The sequence below is a fragment of the Herpailurus yagouaroundi genome, unplaced genomic scaffold, assembly GCF_014898765.1.
Source record: "Herpailurus yagouaroundi ecotype Mexico unplaced genomic scaffold, PumYag 355, whole genome shotgun sequence".
NCBI classification, from domain to species: Eukaryota; Metazoa; Chordata; class Mammalia; order Carnivora; family Felidae; genus Herpailurus; species Herpailurus yagouaroundi.
Window position 1 is genome coordinate 2390324 of NW_024412572.1, and position 24897 is coordinate 2415220.

Below are 24897 nucleotides of genomic sequence, written 5' to 3' on the forward strand. Positions count from 1 at the left end.
GTGTGATATACATATGTGTATCCACCTGTGTGGTGTGTGTGTGTGTAATATGTGTGTATGGTGGGGGTGTGAGTATATGTATGTGGTGTGTGTGCATGTGGGGTGTGTGTGTTGTATGTGAGGTGTATGTATGTGGTGCTTGGGGGTGTGGTGTGCGTGTATGTGTGGGGTGTGTGTAAGGTCGGGGAGGAGTCAGGCACCAGCGGTGGGAGGAAGAGTCCGTGGGGGAGGATTAGACTTAAACCGTCCTGGCCACCATTTTCCAAAAGCCTGGGCTTGTGTCCAGGCCCCTCATCCTTACCTTGTCCCTGGACACTAGCTGTGAGTCAAAGGGCCTGTTTTTGTCAGGGCCGGGACTGCATCATTCATACCTTAGCGTGGAGAGGAAGCATCATTCTCTTCTTTCTCCAAACACAGCCACCAATTTGGCTCACGTTGAGGTGTTTTTCCAAACTTCCCCGGTGTCTGGCCTTGGAAGCCGGATCCAGAAGCTGTGTTGATCAGGTCTGGATTCTTCCCTGGCCTGGGCCAGCCTGCCCTGGGCCGGCCAGCGTTCGTGGTCATCCCCTGTCTGTATGGAATCCTGTGTGTGGGCAGGATCGTGGTTGCGGTGTGGGGGGCGTGGGGAGGGCAAGGCAGCCCATTATGGCAGCTGGCCGAGGTCTCCCACCAAACTCTTCAGAGCCTTATCGGCTTGGAGGTATTTCTAATACCATTTCCGCTCATTGTTTCCTTCTGGTAATTAACGGGAGGTCAATGCCCTGCTGTGGCAGCTCACAGCTATTGTGGTGGGAAAGGAGGGGGGGCTGGTGGACGTCACAACTCGGCCTTTATCTCCCCCTGGCCACCGGGAGTGCGCAGCCCCTGGGTCACTTAACAGCAACAGTCCAGAGCTGCGAGCAGTCCCATTGGCCTCAGCTGCTGGGGAACATGGCCTAGGCCGGCGGCACCATCGTGCGGCACTGGGCTTCCTAAGGGACCTTGGAGATACCTGCGGCCCCCGCTTGCAGGGAAAGGTCTGGGCTTTTGGGAACAGGGCTGGCTCAATTGGGGGAGGAAGATCAGGACTGGGCCTTACCCTGGGGAACCGGGGTCCTCTGTCCCGGGGCTAGAAGGGATTGTTTGGAGGGAGCCAGGGACCTTCCTAAGGCCCACTCTCCACTTGTCCCTGGGGAGTCCTGTGGCTGCTTTTGTTCGTGGTGGTGCTACTGCTTGTACTACTTGACGAGGCAAGACTGGAAGGAGTTCTGCCCTCACCTCTGGGTGTATTCTGAGAGCAGCCTGACATACCTGTGTGTTGGGAGGTTTTAGAGGGTCACTCGTTCTGAGACCAAGACGTGGCCATATCTGATGTCATCCAAGTGTTACTTCCGCAGGTATATAACAGACTGGGTTTGTCTCTCTTGGGTTGGATGAGGCACCGAGTAGGAAAGGAGTCACCCCCAGTAAATCTCAGGTGATAAGAGTCTATACCTGTTTAACAAGAGGAGAGGGCTGTGGCGGGGGCTCTACGGGATTGGGGTGGGCTCTGAAGTCAGGGTCGATTCTCTCTTTCTGGAGGGGGGCACACGATGGGAGCCTTTCCTGGGCTCGGGCTACTGGACTCCTGTCCATTTAACAGCTCGGCCCAACACACATTGCCTGAGCAGGGGTATAGTGCCGGGGACTGACCTACAAATGTGGTTGTTGAGCATTCTCCACATCTGGGTGCCTGTGGTAGGAACAGAGCATAGGATAGCTTCTTCTCCCCAGCTTGCTGCCGAGCGTGGAAGGATTAAAAGGCAGGAGGGAATCAGGTACGCATGGGTTCCTAGCTGTTGCAGGAGTGCAGGGGAGTGAGAGGCCAGGCTGGCCTAGTTCCTCGCCTGCCTGGGCTCTGGGACTGCTGGTTGGGGAAGGATGCCTGGGGTCTGGCTCACAGTGATTGTTACTCTTGGGCCTGGGCCTGGCCAGGGGCTTTTTTGGGGACCAGTCTTCCATATTCAAGGGCAAACAGGGGCTGGGAAGGATCAATCTTTTCTCTTGCTTAAAAGAAACTGTTCTTCCCACTTCACACACGGACAGTAGTACATCCCAGCAATGATCTGTGAGGGCAGTGATCACCAGTCATTTCTCCTGCTTCTCTGCAGATGTTTCCTGCCAGACCTTCGAGAGTGCTGCTTGCTCTGGCCCTCACCTTGCCAGGTGGGTACTAAAGTGCTTCCATTCTTTACTCCTGCCTCAGGGTCTTTTGGAACAACTCCCTTCCAGGAATCAGCAGGTGCGTCTGGAGCTCACCTGTGTGCCAAGTCCCGTGTTAGGCTTGGATTGGGCCTGCCAGAGTCACTGGTTAATTCTTCCTGTGAAGGTTCTTCAGAGCCCCTTGCCCCTGACTTATATTCCTCAAGGAGCAGCTACCTGCAAATGCCTTCTCTGACTGGACAATTAAGAAGCACAGGGGTCACACAGAACAGTCTTCTATGATGTGGCTGCTGGATGGGGAAGAAGGAACCCAAGACTTGGACAGATGACTGGCTTTAGAAGGGATTGCAGAGGTCATCTAGTGGAATCTCCCATAGTACAGATGAAGAGACTGAGGGTCAGAGAAGAAAAATGAATGCTCCAAAGTCACATAAAGCAAAGGTCAGAGGTCAGTTCTCCTGGGTCCTAGACCACCACTCGCACTGGACTACAGTGCCTTGCTTCCCTTGCTGAGATACTGAGTCTGTGAATGGTGAGAGGGACCCTTTTCTGACTCTGGCTTGTCCCCACTTAGATCACTCAGGTCAGCAGAATCCAGCCTGTTGCTCACAGTTTAGTGTGGGGGAAAAAATGTATATTTTTCATACCCTCTACATCTTCCTACTAGATGGTTCCTGTGCCAGGGGATCCAGAAAACTTAAAAATTTACTATTGTGGTGCCCCACCTGACCACACACACACACACACACACACACACACACACACAGTGTGAAGGTGGTAAGAGGGTCTCCTGGGAAGAATTAGTTTATGGCCCTAAAGGAGTTAACAGTCCATAGATTCTGTGTGTTAGACACACCAGCTAATTTGTTTGAATGTAAACTGTTCAAGATATAGTAGATTAATGTAAAAGGTTGCTCATTACAACCTTTTAAAAAATTTGGAAAAATGCTAAGCACCTAATAATAGGGTTAATATTATTATAATGTATAAATGTATACATTTAGATGTGAAATATGCTATAGTCACTGCAAAACATGTTTTGCAAGGATACACAATGGCATGATAAATTCTTTACAATACATTGAGAAATAAACAGGTTATAAATAGTTTGTATGGGATGATCACAAATTTGTAGAAAACCTGTAATTATATATCCATATGCTGTGAAACAGAAGGATAAAACTAAAATGTTAAGTCCAGTTATCAAGGAATATTGGTTAATGATGATTTTACCTTCATTGAATTTTTTCTGTGTTCCCCAAATTTTCTCTGATAAAGCATGTATCACATTTTAAATTAGTAAGTAAATGTCATTAAAACAAATAGATATTCTGAGAAGCTGTTCCTCTGTTATTGCTGCGAGTCCTGGGTCATTTTTGAGGGCCAAAAGCAACACTTTTTTTTTTAAAGTGTTTATTTATTTTGGAGGGGGGGGGTGCAGAAAGAGAAGGAGAGAGAGAGAGAATCCTAAGGAGGCTCCGTGCTATCAGCACAGAGCCCGATATGGGGTTTGAACCCACTAACCATGAGATCACGACCTGAGCCGAAATCAAGACTTGGACATTTAACCGACTAAGCCATCCAAGCGCCCCCAAAAGCAACAGCTTTAGTCTTGCTTGGGATGGAAAATACTTCCCTACAGCCCAATTTTTATTAGGCACCAGGCTGCAGTGGCTGGATGGTCCCAGCTGTGCTCACCTGTAGTCTCTCCCTCCAGGGATCCTTTGTGCAAAAGAGACTGTTGGCAGATCGTCGATGGCTCGATGCAGCCTCTTTGGAGGTGACTTCATCAACACCTTTGATGAAAGCATGTACAGCTTTCTGGGAGACTGCAGTTACCTCCTGGCCGGGGACTGTCAGAAACACTCCTTCTCGCTTATTGGTGAGTCCAGGGCACTGAAGTGAGGGATTCAGAGCAGGTATCGGCTAAGTTCAACCCTACTGTGGGGCACTAGGGGCATTCTTCTGGCAGGGCCTGAGCTTGCAGATCCTCATGGAACCATGGATGGAAATGGCCTTCCATGACCAAGGGCTTCCCTTAGCCTGGCCCTGGGTCTCTCCCATCGGAGCCTGGTGGGATGAAGCAAATATTTTTCCAGTGGTCATGTCCATTGCTCTGGGTCCAGGCAGCACTCTGGGAGCTCCAAAGCATCAAAAGAAATGGTGAACCAGAAGATGCTTTGTAGTACACAGAGCCCCTAGAAAAAAGGGAGGGGTCATTGCTGTATTCTTGGTGGAATTCAGAGTACCTACCTGATGTTGAGCACCTCCTGTGTTCCTGGGAAAGTGCTGGTATGTGCCTGGGTTATCGCTGCACCCCACAGTGGCTCTGAGGTGTAGGTACAGGTGCCGAGCCCAAAGAGGTGGTCTGATCCTCCCAAGGGTTGACAGTAAAAGGAAGAGCTGGATTTTGATCCTGGGTTTGTCAGGATTCAGGAACTTCCCTCTGCACTAAGGAGAGATGGCACTCTCCAAGGCCAGGAGTGGGGCTGCAGGCAGTGATGGGGGATTGTGGTTTGGTGACCTTCACACTCTGAGAATGAATCAGATGTGTGCGATGTGTGAGTGAGGCTGCTACAAAACCTAGCAAAGACGGGGTCCATAGCCTCGGGGAGATGACACGACAATGGACAGATCCACATTGTTAAAACAAAATCTTTCATGACACTTGGTATAGGCAGTGAGGAAAGCTTTATTCAAGAGGGGCCACTGCAATGGGGGGGGGGTTGCAGTGGGGCAGAGACATGGGGCTCTACTTCTCCACTCCAAATATAACAAGGATGAGTGGGGACTTTCAGCTGGGTGGGGGTGGAGGGTCAGTGGATGGAAAATTACCAAGGGGAAACATCAAAGGTAACATCTGGTTAAGCCAACGTGACAGGGTTCTTGCTGAAGTCAGGCCAGGGTGATAAGTATTGATGGAGGGGCATGAGGAATTGGTCAGATATTGAGGCCAGGGGATTTTCGTTAAACTAACCCAGCAAGATTCTTGCTAAACTGAACCAATCAGACCGAGGACAGAGCCTAAGGTGGAGACCTGATGGAGAGGAGGGCTCAGAGGAGACTGATCCAGGTTTGGCCAAAGACAGTTTTTGGCAACACTCAGACCCTTGCCGAGATGCAGGCAGTAGGGCCCCCGGAGAGGTCACCCCACCGGTCTCCAGGGTCTCCCAGGTTGGATGCAGCCCTCAGTGCTCAATGTGGGGCGAGGCTGTTTGGGAGCTACATGAGCTGATAGCTGCCTTAATTATGAGGCTCCCCTGCTTCTTTGGCTGTCACCATCCACCTTGCCTCTGCTGGAAACCCTGTCACAGTGTGACTTCAGGGCAGTGAACTTCGCCAGACTGCCATTTGTCTTCCTCCTCTGTGAGCCACCCCCCCCCCCCCCAAGGGCAAGGACCAGGCCTTATGCATCTTTGTTTTCTGGTGCTTGGGTGACCGGGGTCTCTGGCAGCACTGAAGGTGAGGGAGGGGATGGGGATCCACAAAGCACGGGGCTCTGTTGTACCCAAGAGCCGATTTCGTGAAAAGCATGGCATGTGAGGAGCCCTGGGTGAGGAGTTTCGGTTGGGCAGAGAGGACAGGGCAGGGGATGTGTGCAGTGGGGATAGCCTAAACACAGGGAAGAGGCTGGAAGGAATGTATGTTCCTTCAGTGCAGCGTAGTGGGGAGGTCGGAGTGGCTGGTTCAGTAGTTCTCAAACTCCAACTTGCATCAGGATCTCCAGGAGGGCTGGTTAAAAACAGGCTGCTGGGCTCCATGCCCAGGCTTTTGGAGTCAGTGGATGTGGAGTGGGGCCTGAAAGGCCCATTTCTAACAAGTTCCTGGATGCTGCTGCTGCTGCTGCTGCTGCTGCTGCTGCTGGTTTGGGGACCAAATCTTGAGAAGCATGGGGCTGAGGAATAGTGGGAGGTGAGGCAGGAATGAGGCTGACAGACTGATGGGAGAGTTTGTTTCCGGAGTCAGTGAGGAGTTACTATAGAGGCTTGTGCAGTTTGAAGGATTAAGAAGGAATTTGCTACTTTGCCAAAACGGTCAGAAAGGGAGAAAGACAGGAGGCTGGGTGGTCTTGGCCATGATAACCAGGCAGGGGTGAAAAGGACCACAGACATCCCCAGGGCATGACAAATGGTGGAAGCCATTCTGAACACTGAACTTGGGGATCCCCTTTGCTTCAGAGGCAACAGCTGGGGAGTAACTTGGGAGAGCAGCTGCAGAGAAGAAGCACCCTGTCACCTTCTCTGGGAGGCTGAAGGCTGAGGACCTCCTGTCCAATGTTTACTTTAAGTGGGTTTCTCTACCTTAAAAATCACAGTGCATTTGCAACAACATGGATGGATCTTGAGGGATTATGCTAAATGAAATAAGCCAGACAGGGGCGCCTGGGTGGCGCAGTCGGTTAAGCGTCCGACTTCAGCCAGGTCACGATCTCGCGGTCCGTGAGTTCGAGCCCCGCGTCGGGCTCTGGGCTGATGGCTCAGAGCCTGGAGCCCGTTTCCGATTCTGTGTCTCCCTCTCTCTCTGCCCCTCCGCCGTTCATGCTCTGTCTCTCTCTGTCCCAAAAATAAATAAACGTTGAAAAAAAAAAAAAAGAAATAAGCCAGACAAAGACAAATACCGTGTGATCTCACTTTTATATAGAATCTAAAAAAGAAAAGAAAAACAAAACAAAACCCAAACTCTTAGAAAAAGAGATCAGATTTGTGGTTATCAGAGGTGGGTAAGGTACAAACTTCCATTTGTAAGATAGATCAGTCCAGGATTTGGGAAGTACAGTATGGTGACTAAGGTTAACACTGCTGTAGGGTATATTTGAAAGTCTCTAAGAGAACAGATCTTAAAGATTTTCATCACGAGGAAAAAACCGTTTCTCTCTCTTTTTCTTGTTTCTCAAAAAAAAAAAAAAGATCCATTGTGGATTCTTGTAACTCTGTAATAAAACCCAAAAGTTTTGGGGATAATATGTAAGATTTATTTTTTATTTTTTAAGTTAAACTTTTTATTTTGAGATTAGATTCACATGCAGTTGTAAAACACACACACACACACACACACACACACACACACACACACACAATCTGTGTACCCTTTACCCAGTATCCCGCAATTGGTAATATTGTACAAAATTATTCTCAAATATTACAACCATGAAATTGACATTGACATCATCTACTGATCTTTCTTTGTGTACTTAGTTCTTTGAAAAAATTCATGTTTTTATTTTATTTTTGAGAGAGAGAGAGAGACAGAGACAGAGAGACAGAGAGAGAGAGAGAGGGAGTTGGGGAGGGGCAGAGAGCGAGGGAGACATGGAATGTGAAGCAGGTTGTAGGCTTTGTGCCTGATGCGGCGCTTGAACTCATGGACCGTGAGATCATGACCTGAGCTGAAGTTGAATGTTTAACCAACTGAACCACCCAGACACCCATACCATTTTTTTAAGTAGGCTTTGCACCCAATGTGGGGCTTGAAGTCATGGCCCTGAGGTTAAGAGTCGCATGCTCTACCAACTGAGCCAGTCAGGCACCCCTTGTTCTATGCATCTTAAAAAAAAGTCGTGGTGGGGTTCCATACAGACGCCCTACTTGAGATGACTCTGGGATATCAGTGAGAATGGAGCAGGTTAGGAGTGACAGGAGAAAGATTTCAAAAGAAGACACAGTGACATCCTTTCCACTGTGTGGCTTTGGGCTTCAGGGGACTTTCCAGGGAGGGGGACCCTACGGAGACACTGGGAGTTGCTGTCTTGATTCCTGCTATAGACTCCCTACCCTCAAGGTAGATTTGTAAACAATGTGTAATGAAATCTTAGGACCAGGCACAGAGCTCATCTGGACTCAGGGAGGCAAGCAGCATGTTGGAAAAGTCCCCTTCCCCTACTTAAACCCACTCTAGACTCTTCCCTGCTAAGGGTAGGCCTTGAAGACAGGGAAACTCAGGCTGCCTGGGTGCCTCTGTGCAGTCACTGTCACCTCCTCCAGGAAGCCCCACCCTACCCCCCACTACTCTGGTCCTGTCCAGCTCTGGTCTCATCAACTTGTGGGGATTGGATGTTTTCCATCCTCTAGGACCAGGTGGCTCTGCTCCCAGCGCCCCTCTGCTCAGAAAATCAGAGCCCTTGTCTTGGCTCTTCCTCTTCAATGAGTGTCCTTAGGGAAGTGTGCAATGTCTCCCAGCCTCCATTTCCTTGTCTTCAAAATGGAGATACAGTGAAGATCAAGGGAGACAAATCATTTACAAGTGTGAAGTGTTACCCAAACCTTAGTGATTGAAAGCAGTCACCTTTAATACATGGTGGACACAGGAGCTGCTGGGCCCTTGGGACCGTTTCCGTCAAGGTCAGGGGAATATCGCTTGGGTTTGTGTCAGAGGCCTGGCCTTTCTGGCCATCCTTTCTGGGGTTTCAAGGGCCAAGGGGAAACTGCAGGGCTGTGTTAAGCCTCTGTTTCAAATATCTTGTTGGGACCCCCGCCCCCACCCTCACTGGGTCATTGTTCTTTTTTTTTTTTTTTAATGTTTAATTTAGTTTTGAGAAAACGTGAGTGAGGGAGGGGTGGAGAGAGAGGGGGACAGAGGATCTGAAGTGGGCTCTGTGCTTACAGCAGAGAGTCTGACGTGGGGCTCAAACTCATGAACTTGAGATCGTGACACGAGCTAATGTCGGACACTGCAACTGACTGAGCCACCCTGGCGCCCCCGGATCATGGTTATTATAACAACTTGTCAGATGTCAGTTTTCTGGCGGGTAATTGGCCTAAACCAGATTATGGGTTAATCATACTTTAACTGAGATTGGTTTAATTCCCACCCCGAATCATCAGAGAGAATGGGTGGCTACTTTTTTGTGTTTTTGGTGCTGGTGGCATGGGGAGCATTGGGAAGAGAGGCATAATCTGAGGAGGGTGGGCCTGGGGAGGGGTGAGTCAGTGCAGCTGCTTCAGGAGCCTGAGGCCCCAGGGTCTGTCCTGCACACTTGGACACAGCATCTCCAGTTTACATGTACATGCCAGCAACCTCATATACTCCTCTGCCCCATTGTTCTCCAATGACATCCTGTTTCCCTGCTTCGAAATCCCAAATTTCCATTCCTCTCCAGTGCCTGCGGACCTTGTTCACATCCTGGGTAAAGCTGTTTATGTCCAAGCGTGAAGCACCACCTGGTGCGAAGGGAAGGGCCCTTTCCTTGATCCTGGCTCTTGGTGGGGCAGGTCCGGGCAGGCCAAAGCTACCAGGGGTTTCCTAGCCCACCAGCACGAGGACCAGGGAGAGAGAACACTGGAGTCCTGGCGCCCCTCTGCTCAGAAAGGCTGCTTTTCCTAAGCCACCCTGCAGGGTCTGGTTCCCAAGCCAGCCCAGAGAGAGCCATAGAAAAACCAGACAACGTGCTGAGTCACTTACTCAGCAGGGGGGCCTTCGTTTCCACATCGGTAACTGGCGCTGTTACACCAGATCCCTGGTTTCTCAGTGTTTGGAAGATGATCACCTGCATCAGAATCACAGGAGTGGAGGTGGAGCGTCTGTTAGAAATGCATAGTTGGGGCGCCTGGGTGGCGCAGTCGGTTAAGCGTCCGACTTCAGCCAGGTCACGATCTCGCGGTCCGGGAGTTCGAGCCCCGCGTCAGGCTCTGGGCTGATGGCTCAGAGCCTGGAGCCTGTTTCCGATTCTGTGTCTCCCTCTCTCTCTGCCCCTCCCCCGTTCATGCTCTGTCTCTCTCTGTCCCAAAAATAAATAAATGTTGAAAAAAAAATTTTTTAGAAATGCATAGTAGTGAGCTCCACATTCTGAAGTCCGGGAAATCACCCAGACCTGATGCTGGCTCCAGCTGCCAGCCTGCTCCCCACTCCTTGTGGGGGAAGACTTACTCCCTCACCTAGTCCCTTGGTCACTGAGTTCAAGAGGCCAGATGAGAGACAGAGCCTCCCTGGGGAAGAGCTTGCATGGTTGGCTCTGGCCTCTTGGGGTGGACACCCCGCCCACCTTCCCCCAGCGGTTACAGGAAGTGTTAACGTGCACGTCTGTGGAATGTGGGAGACCCTTTTGGGCTCAATTTCCTAATAGCTGCACGTCATCAGATTCCCCCCTGAGTTCTGCAGGGAGGGAAGGAAGCAAATAAAACAAGCAAATAAAATCTAGAGTTCTCTTCTGCATCAGTGGCTAACTAAATCCAGAGCACTCAGATGCCCCGTTAGGCAGCTTTGTGTTTCCAAAGGAGATTTAGCCTTGGAGTTAGAAAACCTGTGTACAGGCTCTGCCTCTTGATGACAGGGTAAAGCAATTGTTCTCACCCAGGGTGATCCCCCCCCGGGGACATACGGCAGTGTCTGGAGACGTTTTGGATTGTAACAACTTGGAGGGAGATGCTACTGGCATCTAGTGAGTAGAGGTCAGGGATCCTGCTGATCACCCTACCATGTATCAGAAGGCCCCCACTACAAAGAAGTGTCTGGTCCCAAGTGTCATTATTGCTGGGGAGGACAGACCCTGTTGTAAACGTAGGCTTCAGTTTCTCTAACTCTAAAATGGAGTCAGTCTAGTTCAGTGTTTTTCAAACTGAGTTGTAACTATGGATTTAAAAATAATTTAATGAGTGTAACCAGTATTTAAAGAGATTACATGGAATAGGATAGAAAAACCTCAGAAAGTAGTCAGGGCGCCTGGCTCACGAGAAGGGCAAGTGGTGTGAAATGTGTGAGTGTGTGCATTCTGGGTCATGCAGTAAACTGTTTTTACTCTGCTTTCGGGGCAAAAGTGTTTTAAAGCCACCTGTTCTGACCATCCCCAAGAGCCTTCCCATTGTCCTACTGTGTGTTTTTTTCTGTGATGAAGTCTTCTCCAGGACACAGTTTCCAGAATCTCCTTGCTGCCCTGCTGCTTTGGGTGTGGAGTGACTGCTCTTAGGGCCTCCCTCGCCGTCCAGGGTCAGGAGTTGTGCAGACTCCTCACAGTTCAGTCCTCCCCAGGGCCCCTGGACAAGTGAAGGTCCTGGGCAGCCAGCCCCACCTTCCCTGAACAGGGTGCTGCCTCAACCAGTGCTCTGCTCAGCAGGTGGTGAAAGGTGCTCCCTGGCTTCCTTATGGTGATCCCAGCCCCTCAAATACTTAAACCAGCGCCTGGTCTGAGTCCTGACTCTCTCACCCCTCACTGGCTCTGTGATGATGGGCAAGTTACCCTGAGTGTAGCCATCTGGGTGGACCCAAGTCCCTCAGTCTGTGGGGGCAGGCTGCCTTCATCACTTACTTGCAAAGGGTTGGGGGTCCCATGTAGCCCCACACAGTGGGAGCCTTTCAACCTTACAGGGATGATGAGCTCTAGCTTTCCTATGGCACCTGGCCTCTGTGGAGCGAGCGACTGGGGGATTCTACATCCCTGAAAGCTCTAAAGAGTTGCAGATCTGCATCTGCAGGGCAGTGGCTCACCCCAAGCGGCCTGGTTGCATGCGAAGCATTCCCTACTCACCCTCCAGACACATGCTCCCTGCTCCCTGGTTGACTTATTCTCCTGAGCCCTTTTGAATCCCCATGAGAGGCAGGGGGACTCTGCAGAGGAGAGGCACAAAGGGACTCTTCTCGTTTCCAGGAGGGAGAGGTCTTTGGCTCAGAGGCAACATACTGGTTGAGTTACCCAGTGAAGGAGGTGTAGGAGCCCCCGTCCATCTGCTCTGTGACACTGGGCATGGGTGACAGGGAAAATTGTACTGATGAGGAGACAAGTTTCTGTGGTCATAAGGGAGCTGGAGCCCCTGACTTCTTGGGCTCATTGCCCACCATCTCCAGCAGGCAGGTGGTGACTGGAGGCTTGCCCTGTCCCATGGATTCAGCCCCAAGAACGGACCCTGGAAGGGAACTGGTTTTTGGTCCACTGCGCATGCCCAGGGGCATGCATGGTTCGGGGGGAGGGACTGACTGCCAACCGGAGGTTGTAGCGGGGCTATCCCATTTGCTTGTTTTCTCAACATTTTACTACGCAAATTTCCAAACGTTTAGAAACATTGAAAGAATAAGACAGTGAACGCCCGTATGCCCACCACTCGGATTCTACCATTAACGTTCGACTCTATTTGCTTGATCACTTCTCTGGGGGTTGTGTTTATTTTTCTTTGGCTAATTTCTTGCTGCCAGAATGTTTGCTTAACTGTTTAAAGATGTGCTTGCTGCGAAACTGCTCTAAGTGAAAATGCAGGGCAGGCAAGACTACCAGGACAAAAGCTCCTCAAGCTAACAGGACAAAAACCCTTTGATGTGGCTGGGATCTCATTTCCCTCCTGACAGTGTTGGTCTGGAGCTCTGCAGAATGCGGTTTGTGGTCTGTGGGTGGTCTGTGGGCCTTTCCTGGGCCCCCCATCCCCCCACCCTGAGCTGCTAACAGTGTACCATTCAGGAATCTATTCTTAGAACAGGCCAGTTATTTACATGTGACTCCCTCACGGAAATGTCACCAGAAAGAGTCTATTTTCTGGTTGGTGAGTGCGTGCGCGCGCATGCGTGTAATAGCTAATCGCGGTTCTCCAGCCTCTGGGTCTGGCCCAGGCCTCAGCTGAAATCCTCCGCCAAAGACTGTCAGTGGCCCAAGCCATGGCAGCAGCACCTCTTGCCAGCGTCTCCTGCACTTAGTTCCGCAGACATTCTTGCCTCCTCTTTTGCTGAGCGGCTGGAGCTCACGCTCTTCTAGGCGAGGGAATATTTCCTCATTTCCAAGGTTAACCTTTTCAGCTGGGTCCTTTGCTGCATTTCTGCAGGAGCCCTCAGGCACTGAGTCTCGTATTTGACCCCCTTTTCTCCAGCACTTTCTATCTCTGTGTTCATTGCTGCCCTTCATCTTCCCTGTTTTCATTAACTTCTTAGTCTCCAAGGCTTGAGATTCAGACTCCACATTGTTCTTTCTGGTTCCTTCACTTCCTGTGGCCAGTCGGTTATCTCTGGAGACCGCCAGTTCTCAGGGCCTCCTGGTAGGATTAGTCTCCATGGTGCTGTGGAAAATGGGTCTTCTGCTTCTTTTCCTGCTTTTAGGCCGCCGCCCCCCCCCCCCCCCCCGCCTCTGTGTTTGCCCCTCACAACTGAACCCTTGTTCACAGACTATTTTCTTCTGTGTTGACCTATTCACACATCTCGAATGGCAATACCAATCATTTATTGCATCCTGACTTCCTTTCTCGTGCAGAGTGAGGCACTTTGCCGATAGGATCTCTAAATTTCTCCCAGAAAATCAAATTCAGTAAACTGATTTCATGAACTCATAAATCTCCATTTTCAACAAACAGCCTAGGGATTCTGGTTTGGGCTGTCTTAAGAGAACATTATACTATCCTAGAGTACCTGTTACCAATAACTCACAGTGTTGCTTTTACTCTCTTTTTGACTGTTTATCTTATTTAGATCATAAGCTCCAAGAAGAAGGGGTCATGCTTTCATAGTTTTCTTTGGAGAAATAGAAGAGACTATTAGTGGGTTATGTATCCAGAAGGCACTCAATAAATATTTTTAGATGAATGGAAAAATGAATGAGTAAATGATATTTTGGGGAAGATTTTTGTGGCCCATTTGATAAGTTCTTGGGGGGGGGGGTTCCCACTGAGATAAGATTAGTGATGTGTATAAGATGATGAGAATTAAACATATAATTTTTTTGATAATAATCACCACTACTGACTTTTTTCTCTTTCAGGGGACTTCCAAAATGGCAAGAGAGTAAGCCTCTCTGTGTATCTCGGGGAATTTTTTGACATCCATTTGTTTGTCAATGGTACTGTGCTGCAGGGGGACCAAAGGTAAATCAGAAGCCCGGAATGCCAGAATTAAAAAGGACCCTGGAGATCCCTCTTGCAGTCCTCCTTATTTTTTGAGATGAGGGAACTGGAGCCCAGAGTGAGGAAGTCAATATGCCTAGGGACAGTGAGTGGCAGGGCTGGGCAAGAGGCCAGTCTCCTGACTCCTGGTCTAGGTCCTCAGAGACTTGGCACCAAGGTCCCAACCCTGGAGCATGGGGCTGGGGTTGAAAGGTGGGAGGGACATCCAGGAAATTCATGAGAAGCATACTTCCTGAGTTCATCCTTGTCCTTCCAGCATCACCATGCCCTACGCCTCCAACGGGCTGTATCTAGAGACTGAGGCTGGGTACTACAAGCTGTCCAGTGAGACCCATGGCTTTGTGGCCAGAATTGATGGCAGTGGCAATTTTCAAATCCTGCTGTCAGACAGATACTTCAACAAGACCTGTGGGCTCTGTGGCAACTTTAACATCTTTGCTGAGGATGACTTCAGGACTCAAGAAGGTAAACTTTTCTGAGATACCTTTTCCCTCAAGTTGTGGTTACACATGTAATTTCCCTGCTTACAAACCTTCACTAAGACTTCTCCCCTGCCATGTTATATTTATCCTACCAACCTTTTTTTTTAAAGTTTATTTATTTATTTTGAGAGAGAGAGAGAGAGAGAGAGCAAGAGCAGAGGAGGGGCAGAGAGAGAGAGAGGTAGAGAGAGAATCCCAAGCCCCTGATGCGGGGCTAGAACTCACGAACTATGAGATCGTGACCTGAGCTGAAATCACGAGTTGGACACTTAAATGACTGAGCCACTCAGGTTCCCCTCCTGTCAACCTTATCTCTTAGTGTTCCACCCCACTGCCTGGACCACCTGGCAAACCACGTCTTGGAGCTCCTCAAAGCTGACTTGGTTCAACTTTGAATTCCCCATAGCAGCTTACACATGGTAGATGGTTGGTAAATGCTGGATGGTTTGGAGACTTGAATGAGTGCAGTAGAACTTTATGGATGAAATCTGTAAAGGACGGCCTGCTGTCCAAAAAGGCCAGTTTATGTGTCTGTTCATGAGCAATAGAAGGTAATATGGACAATGTGGAAACCATTACTAATCTTTACTCTTCTTTAGATAATTTCAATTACATAAACATTTAATTAGTGATGCTCCCTTACAAAAGCTGAACATTTGTACATTAAGTTATTCTTCTTCCTTCTGACTCAACTACCCTCTGATTAAGGGATAAGTGTCTAGAGAACAGTTGACCATTCCTTCCATTCCACTGTATGTGTTGGAAAATAGTGAGATCATTTGTTTTTGTCTTTTCCAGCACCAATTTCTCAAACTTTATATTGTCCAATATGTACATTTTGTCCAATGTGTACATTTAAGGCTGTAAGTTTTCCTCTAAATGCCATCTTAGCTACACCAATTTTGATATGTAACATGTTTTCATTTTCATTTAGTTCTATGGATTTTCTAATTTCCATTGAATTCTTTCTTAACCTATAAAGTGTGTTCAAAATGTTCAGATGTTTAGACTTTCTCAAGTTATCTTTTATAACTAAATTGATTTCTAATTTAGAAGTTTGGGGAGACTTGTTGGTGCCCACCTACATGATCTTTTTTGCAATTGTTCTATGTATGTTCCAAGAGAATGCATTCTCTGATTGGTGCAGGATTCTATATATACTTTTTGAATTAAGTTTGTTAATTGTGTTATGCAAATAGTCTATATACTTACTACTTTTTTGTCTGCTTCAACTACCCATTACTAAGGGAAGTGTATTAAATTTTTTTATGATCGTGATGAATTTGTCAGTTTCTTCATGTAATTCTGTCAAGTTTTGCTTTATCTATTTTGGGCCTTTGCAGTTAGATTTTAGAAATGTTGAATGTTTCTAGTGAACTGTTCCTTTTATGTACTGACTCGTCATTTTTCACAATGCCTTAAAGTCTGTCTGACAATAATATATAGTCACCTCACCTTTTTTAAGTCGGTGTTTACTTGATCTTTTTTTCGTATTCTCAACCAGTCCATGTGGTTTTGTTTCAGATATATTGCATGAAAGAAGCACATAGCTTCTTTTATTTTATTTTATTATTATTATTTTATTTTATTATTATTTATTTTATTTTATTTTATTATTGTATTCTTTTATTTTGTTTTATTTTTATTTTATTTTATTATTTTATTTTGTTTTATTATTTTTATTTTTATTTATTTATTTATTACTATTTTTATTTTTTTATTATTTTTTAAAAAAATTTTATCAAGGTGTCCTTTACATACAGTAAAACCCATGCTTCCTGGTCTATGAGCTTTTGTGAAAGTGTCGAGCCATGTAACCATCATAAACTATGGAGCAGTGTCCTCACTGCCAGAATTCTTGTGCTCCTTTGTAGGAGCTCTCCCCCAGCTCCTAGCCCTGGTAGCTCCTATTCCTAGAGTTCTGATTTTTCCAAAATTTATATAACTCTAACTCTTCATACTGTACCAAGAGTACTTTGCCTTTTAGTTCTGGCTTCTTTCACTTAATATCATTCCCCCAAGGATCCATTTGTGTTGTTTCTGTAACAGTAGGTTGTTCCTGTTTATAATTGAAGAGTGGTACCACGATTTGTTTTTCCGTTCACCAGTTGAAGGACATTTTGTCATGTCTAGTCTTTGGCAATTATGGATAAAGCTGCTATAAACATTCATGTATAGGGCTCCCCCCCTACCCATTAAAAAGAATTTTTTTTATTTGAGAGGGAGAGAGTATGCACACATGCAGGGGAGGGGCAAAGGAGGGGGAAGAAAGAGAGAGACAGAGAGAGAGAGAGAGAGAGAGAGAGAGTCTCAAGCAGGCCCTATGCTGAGTATGAAGCCTGTAGTGGGGCTCTATCTCACGATCCTGGGATTGTGACCTGAGCTGAAATCAAAAGTCGGATGCTCAACTGACTGAGCCACCCAGGCGCCTCACTCTACCTATTTAAAAAATTGTGGTAAACACACATAAAATGACATTTACTATCTTACTCATTTTTCATTGCACACCTCAGTGGCATGAAGTACGTTCACACTGTGGTGTAACCAATCACCACTATCCATCTCCAGAACTCTTATTATCTAACAGACCTGAAACCCTATGCCCATTAAACCAAACTTCCCATTCTTTCCTCCTCTTCCCCAGCCCCTGGCAACCATCATTCTACTTTCTGTCTCTATGATTCTGACTGCTCCAACTGCCTCATATAAGTGGAGTCACACAGCATTCCTCTTATTGTGACTGGCTTATTTCACTTAGCGTAATGTCTTTATGATTCATCCATACATCGTAGCACATGTCACAATTTCTGGTTTGTTTGGTTTTTTTTTGTATTTAAATCAATTATTTCAACACGGCATTGTTTTAAATTTGCACCTTGTTTGGTTAACACATTTCAGCATCTAGAGAACAGGTTTGAGAACAAGAACATAAAAGAATTACTTGTCAACAATTTAACAAAAGTGCTTAAGCCCTGTTTATTTCAGAAGCACAGATGTGCCAGTCATGAAGAGTTGCGAAGTTAAGTGGGGATACACTTACAGATTTGCTTGGAAAGTAAAATATTTACATACTCACACTGTGCATTGAAATGGGATATTCTGAAGCGGTACTGCTATTATTAATAACAAACTCTTAGGAATAAGTCTCTTTTTTATTGCAGTATAATTAACACAGTGTTATACAGGTGTACAGCATAATCATTGAACGATTCCACATTACTCAGTGGTCATCACCATAATTATAGTCACCATCTGCCACCAAACCATGTTTTGCACCCTCATTAGCTGTACTCTTGGTGCTGTACTTTTCATCTCTTGTCGCAGACTTTGAGGCTGGAATTCTCTCTTGTCCAGCAAGAGAGAAGATGCAGAATTAACTGCGAGAGAGGCTAATGTCTGGGAGGAGACAAGAGTCCTGAGTAAGGGTCCTTGCTCCATATTTATTAGGATCAGAAGGCTTACAAACGTGATGGATGTCCATGAAGAGGCAATGAAACTATGAACATTAACTCGTGTGTGAGAGAAAGGGATTTTGAAGATATGCAGTGTTAGGGGTTTGGGTCAGTAGAAAACAAAATCTCAGCGCCTAGCAGAGGGTTGTTTACTTTATGGCAGGCACGAGGCACCTGTCTGTTTATCTTAACTTGCCTACGGCATAAGACAGATAGAGCAGGCTACCTCAGGGTCAACAAGGCACGTTTCTTTTGCTAATTAGCTCAGGTTCTGGCAGTTTCACCCTGCTGCAGTGGTCTATAGCCCCACTTACCTGTTTACCTATTCTGGACCTTCTGTCCTCTGAAAGCAGCTTTCTGCTTTTGTACTGTGTTGGGGTCACTTCAGTTCTGTTTACCTAATCTTGGATGCTTTCATCCTAAGACTTGTTAACCCATTGGTGCAAGCTCAGGGAGTTCCTAAACTTATTCCCCACAGTCTTTGTGACTTATTTGTTTTGTAGCTGGATGTTCATACCTATTAATCCCATTTATCTCATAATTCCTTCATTTAGAATGTACATTGTATATATATACCACATTTTGCTTCTCTATTTATGCAATGACGGACACAGGTTGTTTTCATGTTTAGCTAGAGTAGATAATGGTGCAATGAACATGGGTGTACAAATATTTTTTCAAGACCCTGATTTCAATCCTTTTGGGTATATACCCAGAAGTGGAATTGCTGGATCATGTGGCAATTCTATTTTTAATTCTTTTTTTAATTAATTTTTTTGAGTTTATTTATTTTGAGAGAGTGCACACACATGAATGGGCAAGGGGAAGATAGAGAGGGAGATAGAATCACAAGCAGGTTCTACACTATCAGTGCAGAGCCTAACATGGGGCTTGAACTCACAAGCTTGAGATCATGACCTGAGCTGAAATCAAGAGTCGGGTGTTAACCAACTGAGCCACCCAGATGCCCCTATTCTTAATTCTTTGAGGAGCTGCCATACTGTTTTCTACAGTGGCTGTTCCATTTTCCATTCTACCCACAGTGCACAAGGATTCCAAATTCTCACAACCTCACCAACGCTTGTTATTTTCTGTTTTGTTTTGTTTGATAGTTGCCATCCTAGTGTGAGGTGGTATTCACATATGAGTTTTTGTGTGGAAGTACACTTAATTTCTCTGGGAAAATATTTAGGAGAGGGATTAGTGGGTGGTATAATGAGCATATGTTTAATATGATAAACTGCCAAACTGTTTCTTAAGTTGGCCATGTTCTCTGCATTTGTCCCAGCAACGTGTGAGTTCCAGTTGCTCTGAGTCATTACCAGCATTTGGAATTGCCACATTATTATTATTATTATTATTATCTTAGCTATTTTAATAGATGTGTAATGGTATCTCACTATATCTCATTATTGTTTATTTATTTATTTATGTATTGGGAGAAAGCGTGAGTGGGGGAGAGGGACAGAAGGAGAGAGAGAGAATCCCAAGCAGGCTCTGTGCTGTCAGCACAGAGCCCAATGTAGGGCTTGATCCCATGACCCTGGTATCATGACCAGAGCCAAAACCAAGTCAGACACTCAACTGACGGAACCACCCAGACACCCCTCATTATTGATATTTTAATGTAAATTAATCATTTCTGTCTTCTCAGTGTAAAGTTTGGCTTCTTTTCATTCATTTTATATTCAGTTGTGTTGATGTATTTGGACTTCTATTAACCATCTTATTTTGTGCTTTCTATTATTACTGCTTTTTAAAATGCTACTTCTTTCCCTACTACCTCACTAACCTCCCAATCTTGTTTGAATACCACTAAATTTGACATTACTATGATAGATTTACACAATCAGTGCTTCTTTAGCTATATCCTCATGTTTAACAGGTTCTTTGCTCATAATTTCTCCTTGCATCTTATTCTTTTTTTCTAGGTTCAACTTCTATTTTTCTAAAAAATATCCCTTAGTACTTCCTTCATTAAGGGTCTGGTAGTGGTAATAGTGATAACTGAAACAAACAGCCATGCATTCTTATATGATACTTTAGCTAGGTATAGAATTCTAGGGCATCAGTCATTTCTCACAGTGCTTTGAAGATGCCATTCTATTGTTGCTGTTGAGAAGAAGGTTGCCAGTCCAATTGTTATTGCATTGCATATAGTATTCTATCTTTGTACGTAAGTCATCTCTTTGTTCTTGTATTCTGAAATTTTACTATGTTGTGTCTAGATGTGGGTTTTATATTTATTATCTTACTTGAGACTGTGATGCCTGAATCTCAGGACTTGTATTTTCCATCAGATTTAGAAAACTTCCAGTCATTTTCTCTCCTGTTAGATGTATATTGTATATTTGTATTGCATCCTTTTTTTCTCATTACCTTACTTTTATTTTGCTATCTCTCTATTCCTCTCTGTTGCTTTTTGGGTGCGCTCATGCTGGCTGCTAAGAACAGATTGTGAGCATCTTTTCCAAGTCTGCATTCAGTACTGCCATGTTGGTAGCTTGAAGTTGGCCATGGTTGGAGTATTTGCACCATGGAAATCAGCAAATCCTAAAAACCAGGGCTTTGCTTTTCTCCAGATGGCTGGCTCATCAGCACATCACGTCTTAGGTCTATCTTCTAGTTCCCTAATTCCCTCAACTCTGTCTAATCTCCAGATGATGTCTAACACATCAGTTGAGTTTTCTTTCTATTTCCTTGACTATATTTGTAACTTTAGAAGGTAAATGCGGTTCTTTTTCAACTCTATTGTTTTTTTTTTCTTATTGTCTTGTCCTTTTATCAGGCTTCAATTTCTTCATATTTATAACAAGAATTTAAAGTATATTTGTTTTTTATAACCTCTGTACAAGAATGAAATTATTTGAAGTTTTTTGTAGTTCTCACGGTATGTTAGAAAGCAGATAAGCCTGTGTGACGTGGTGACTCAGAACCCAGAGAGCACTTATCATAATGCCTGGCACATAGTATAAACTCCATAAATTTAAATTCCCTTCCTTTTGGCTTCTCCATGGCTTAAAACAACAGAAGTCTAATCTCTCACAATTTCTGGAGGCCAAATGGCTGAAGTCAAGGTGATGGTAGGGCTCTACTCCCTCCAGAGGCCCTAGGGGAGAATCTCTTCCTTGCTTCTTCCAACTACTGTGAGCAATCCTTGATGTGGCTGCATCATCTCGATCTCTGCCTGTCACAACATTGTTTCCTCTCTCTCTCTCTCTCTCTCTTTCTCTTTCTCTCTCTCTCTCTCTCTCTCTCTCTCAGTCACCTCCTGCTGCCTTCCTCTTATAAGGATACATGTGATTGCATCTAAGGCTGACTTAGGTAATCCGAGATAAGCTCTTCCTCTCAAGATCCTTAACTTAATCACGTCTTTTGCCCTATAAGATAATTCATAGGTTCCGAGAATTAGGAAATGAATCTTTGGAGGGGGCCATTTTCCCTGCTTACCCCACCCCAGATGCCAACTGACAATACTTCCAATGTCCTGCTTTTCTTTCCCTCAGGATTTTCTATTTTGTTTTCTTGAGTATATGATTTGACCTTGAAACATGCTTCACTCTTCTGGATCTGGCTATGCAAAAGGACCACTTGCCTCAATGCTTCATTAGTCTGTTTGCAGTGAAGACTCAGCAGTGACATTGGGTATCTCCTTTGTCGTGTAAGCCCATAGGCCCTCGCTCTGTTGTGGGAGCCAATGGTGGCATGGCTGGTATAAGACCAAGGCACAGATGCTGTGAAAGCACGGGGGATGTGGTGACTGGGGGCTCAGGTTCCGTGTCACATTCTTACCTTCATTCTGCAAAAATGTTTCAAGTGTCTACAATGCTAGGAATTCAGAGATGAGAGACACAGCCTGTACCCTGAATTAAGGAGCTCACAGTTGAATGGAGTATGACTATAAACAAAGGAAATACCAACACAAAGGAGGATGAGGGTTTTGATGGAAGGGTGGCTGTGGTGCTGAGGGAGCACAGGCTGGGGTGGGGGGCAGGGAGTAGAACTAGTTCAGAAGGGCTTCCTGGAGGAAGTGGCTCTGGAGCTGCATCTCAAAGAATGAGTGGAGAGAGTCAAGGTAATAAGGGGTGCAGAGGGGAAAGGTGCACAAGGGCATGGAGACAGAGTGAACGGGCATGTTCCCCATCGTCTTCCATGTCACTTTCCTCACTGTGCCCATCTGCCCAGCTCCCCTCCCCCAACACTGACCTCTGAGTGCCCGTGGGCTATGGTGTTACACTGAGCACTGCACAGAAGTTACTCCCCACCCAGACGCCTATGTACCGATCTAATGGAAGGTTGAGTCGGGTGATAACAAATCTAGAGTTTTCCCTCAGAAGTCCTGGGTCAGTCTCAACTGTGACTTCATTCTCCTTGAAACTTTCTCCACAGGGACCTTGACCTCGGACCCCTACGACTTTGCCAACTCCTGGGCCCTGAGCAGTGGGGAACAACAGTGCAAACGAGCATCCCCTCCTAGCAGCCCGTGCAACATCTCATCTGAGGAAATGCAGAAGGTAGGTATAGCCCAGGCTGGATGTTGTCTGAATGCAGTGGGACTTCTGGAATTGAGAAGCAGAAAGTCATCTGTTCTCTAGTCCTCCACTGAGACGCAGAGTGGGCCTACTTCTGCAGGTCCCTCTGACTCTTCAAAGAGGGGTTCCCATGGGCCCCTTTTCTCCTGAAAACCAACTATGGCTGGAGTCAGGTTAGCTCTAGTCTAATGCTGCTCTGGGCCTGGAGCTCTAAAATGTCCGTCCAGTGAGTGGGTATAGTAAGCAAATAGACTTTTCTGTTTTTGTTTTTAATTAAAAAAAAAGTTTATTTTTGAGAGAGAGAGAGAGAGAGAGACAGAAAGATAGAGCATGAATGGGGAGGGACAGAGAGAGATGGAGACACAGAATCTGAAGTAGGTTCCAGGCTCTGAGCTGTCAGCACAGAGCCTGATGTGGGGCTCAAACTCACAAACCGTGAGATCATGACCTGAGTGGAAGTTGGATGCTTAACTGACTGAGCCACCCAGGTGCTCCTAGACTTTTCTGTTTTATACTCCAGTGCCCTCTCTTGTGCCCAAATATCTCCACCATTGCCTGCCACCTGTCTGAAATTCTGCGATAGGAAACAGTTCCTTTTTAGGTGTTCAGTAAGTGGTTGTTCTAAAGTATAAATAGGAGGACAAGGCCCCTAGGTCTTATCAGCACATCAGCAAGAAGAGGGTTACTTTATAGTTAGGGAAGCTGAGGGAAGAGGAGGGCCTGGGTGTGATGGCAAATTAATTTTAAAATTCGTGGCTTATAACAATAGGAATATATTCTCTCATAGTTCCGGAGACCAGAAGTCTCAGTTGGTTTCCTTGGGCCAAGATCAAGGTGTCAGTAGGGCTGCTCTCCCTTGGAAGGCTCTAGGGGAGACTCCCAGTTCCAGTGTCTGGTGGCTGTGGCATTCCTTGGCCTGTGGCCACATCAATCCAGTGGCTGCCTCTATGGTCACATGGCTTCCTATTGTCTGTGTGCCTCTGCCCTGAGACTCAGTACCGACGGTGGTACCTCCCATCCCTTTCTCTGCAGCTCATATTTCTAATCATATGGTAGCTCCTCAGAAGCTTCTTCCCTTTCAGAGTTGCCTCTTAGGACCCCACTACCAGAACCTTCATCTTGGAGGAGAGGGGGTCTGGCGGGAGGGAGTGCACAGGACTGAATCCTGCCTCTACCTTCTTCAGGTGGTAGCCTTTGTGTCTTGGTGGTTAGGGTGTTGGGAGGGTGATGCTTTAGGTGGGGAAAGACCTCCCTTGATGGACGACCCTACTTCCCCTTGGAGTTGGGCTGCTGGGGCTGAGAGAAGAGAAACAGCCTGTCACTGGGGTGAAGCTGGGCCCTTGTCAGCACAGGGATTGTCCTAGTGAGGCAGGGACTCACTGTCTTGGGGGTTTTCTTGGAGGTGTTGTAAGTCAGGCCCCCCCTGTGCAGGGAATGACTGGGGACCTGTCAGGAGCAGCATCTGTAGGGGGAGAGAGAGGCCATGCTGGGTGTGGGGAAGGTGAACAGCCATGTAGTTACAACTGGGGCCTCAGCTGATCCTTCAAGGAGCTCTGAAAGCTGGGGTGGCCCCGCTAGACAAGCCTGTACTGACCCGCTGGTCACTGGATATAGGATTCCTTTGGGCAGGGAGGCTTGGGCTGAGGGCAATGCCTGCAGATGACTCCGCTGTGAGTCTTTACCAGCCAACCCTCTAGGCCGTGAGTGGATGAGTCCTTGGCTTTGAAGGGCATCTGCGCTGTACCCTACAACCCCTGTGGAGCCGGCCACTTAACAGCACCATCTCCCAGCCTCCATCCAGGGAGCAACCACCCTGTTCCATCCCACAGGAAGAGGGTGGTCCCTGCTTCTGTCCAGGACCACAGCCATGACAGGACTTGACAGGCCACAGTGGGCCTGTACAGTTCCGCAGGGAGATGAGGAAATCACAGCCATGGGAGGTTAAGTAGCTGCCAAAGTCACCAGCTAACAAGCTTCAGAGTCAGAATTCACTGTCTCTGGCTTCACCCCCCTCCCTCCTCCCTTGTTCTGGCTGCATTGCCTCAGGCTGCTTGTTATCTCTGCCTGTGGCCCTTGAGTTTTCCCTCCCGAGTTGGCTTCCAGGATTCTTACGGTTCCTTTCAGCTCTAAAAATTTGTGTGTTTCTGTGGATTGGGCTAGAAAGTCAGTTTATAATAAGTTGCAATAAACATTCAGTGGGATTAGGCGGTGGTATGTGTCTGGAGATTGGGACAGCCTCCATGGTATTAACCCCCAGTCAGCCCTTGCAGAAGTCTGATCTTCCCCAAGTCTGCACAAAAGTAGAGAAACTCCAGCTCTCTCCTACTCCAGAAGCAAAATACACACACACACACACACACACACACACACACACACACACACACGAGAGAGAGAGAGAGAGAGAGAGAGAGAGAGAGAGAGAGAGCGCTTCATTACTGGCTGGTTA

The 24897-nt window shown here is 46.7% G+C and overlaps 1 protein-coding gene across 1 annotated transcript in view; it reads left to right on the forward strand.

Moving 5' to 3' along the window:
* The first annotated feature begins 772 nt into the window (after positions 1-772).
* Positions 773-24897, forward strand: part of VWF (von Willebrand factor) — a 138075-nt gene continuing 113950 nt past the window's right edge. Inside the window, exons 1-6 of the mRNA XM_040462716.1 lie at positions 773-1016; positions 2130-2184; positions 3899-4063; positions 13844-13946; positions 14242-14450; positions 22309-22433. Of these exons, the coding sequence (XP_040318650.1) occupies positions 2130-2184; positions 3899-4063; positions 13844-13946; positions 14242-14450; positions 22309-22433 (657 nt within the window). The 5' untranslated portion in view covers positions 773-1016. The remainder of the gene's footprint in view (positions 1017-2129; positions 2185-3898; positions 4064-13843; positions 13947-14241; positions 14451-22308; positions 22434-24897) is intronic.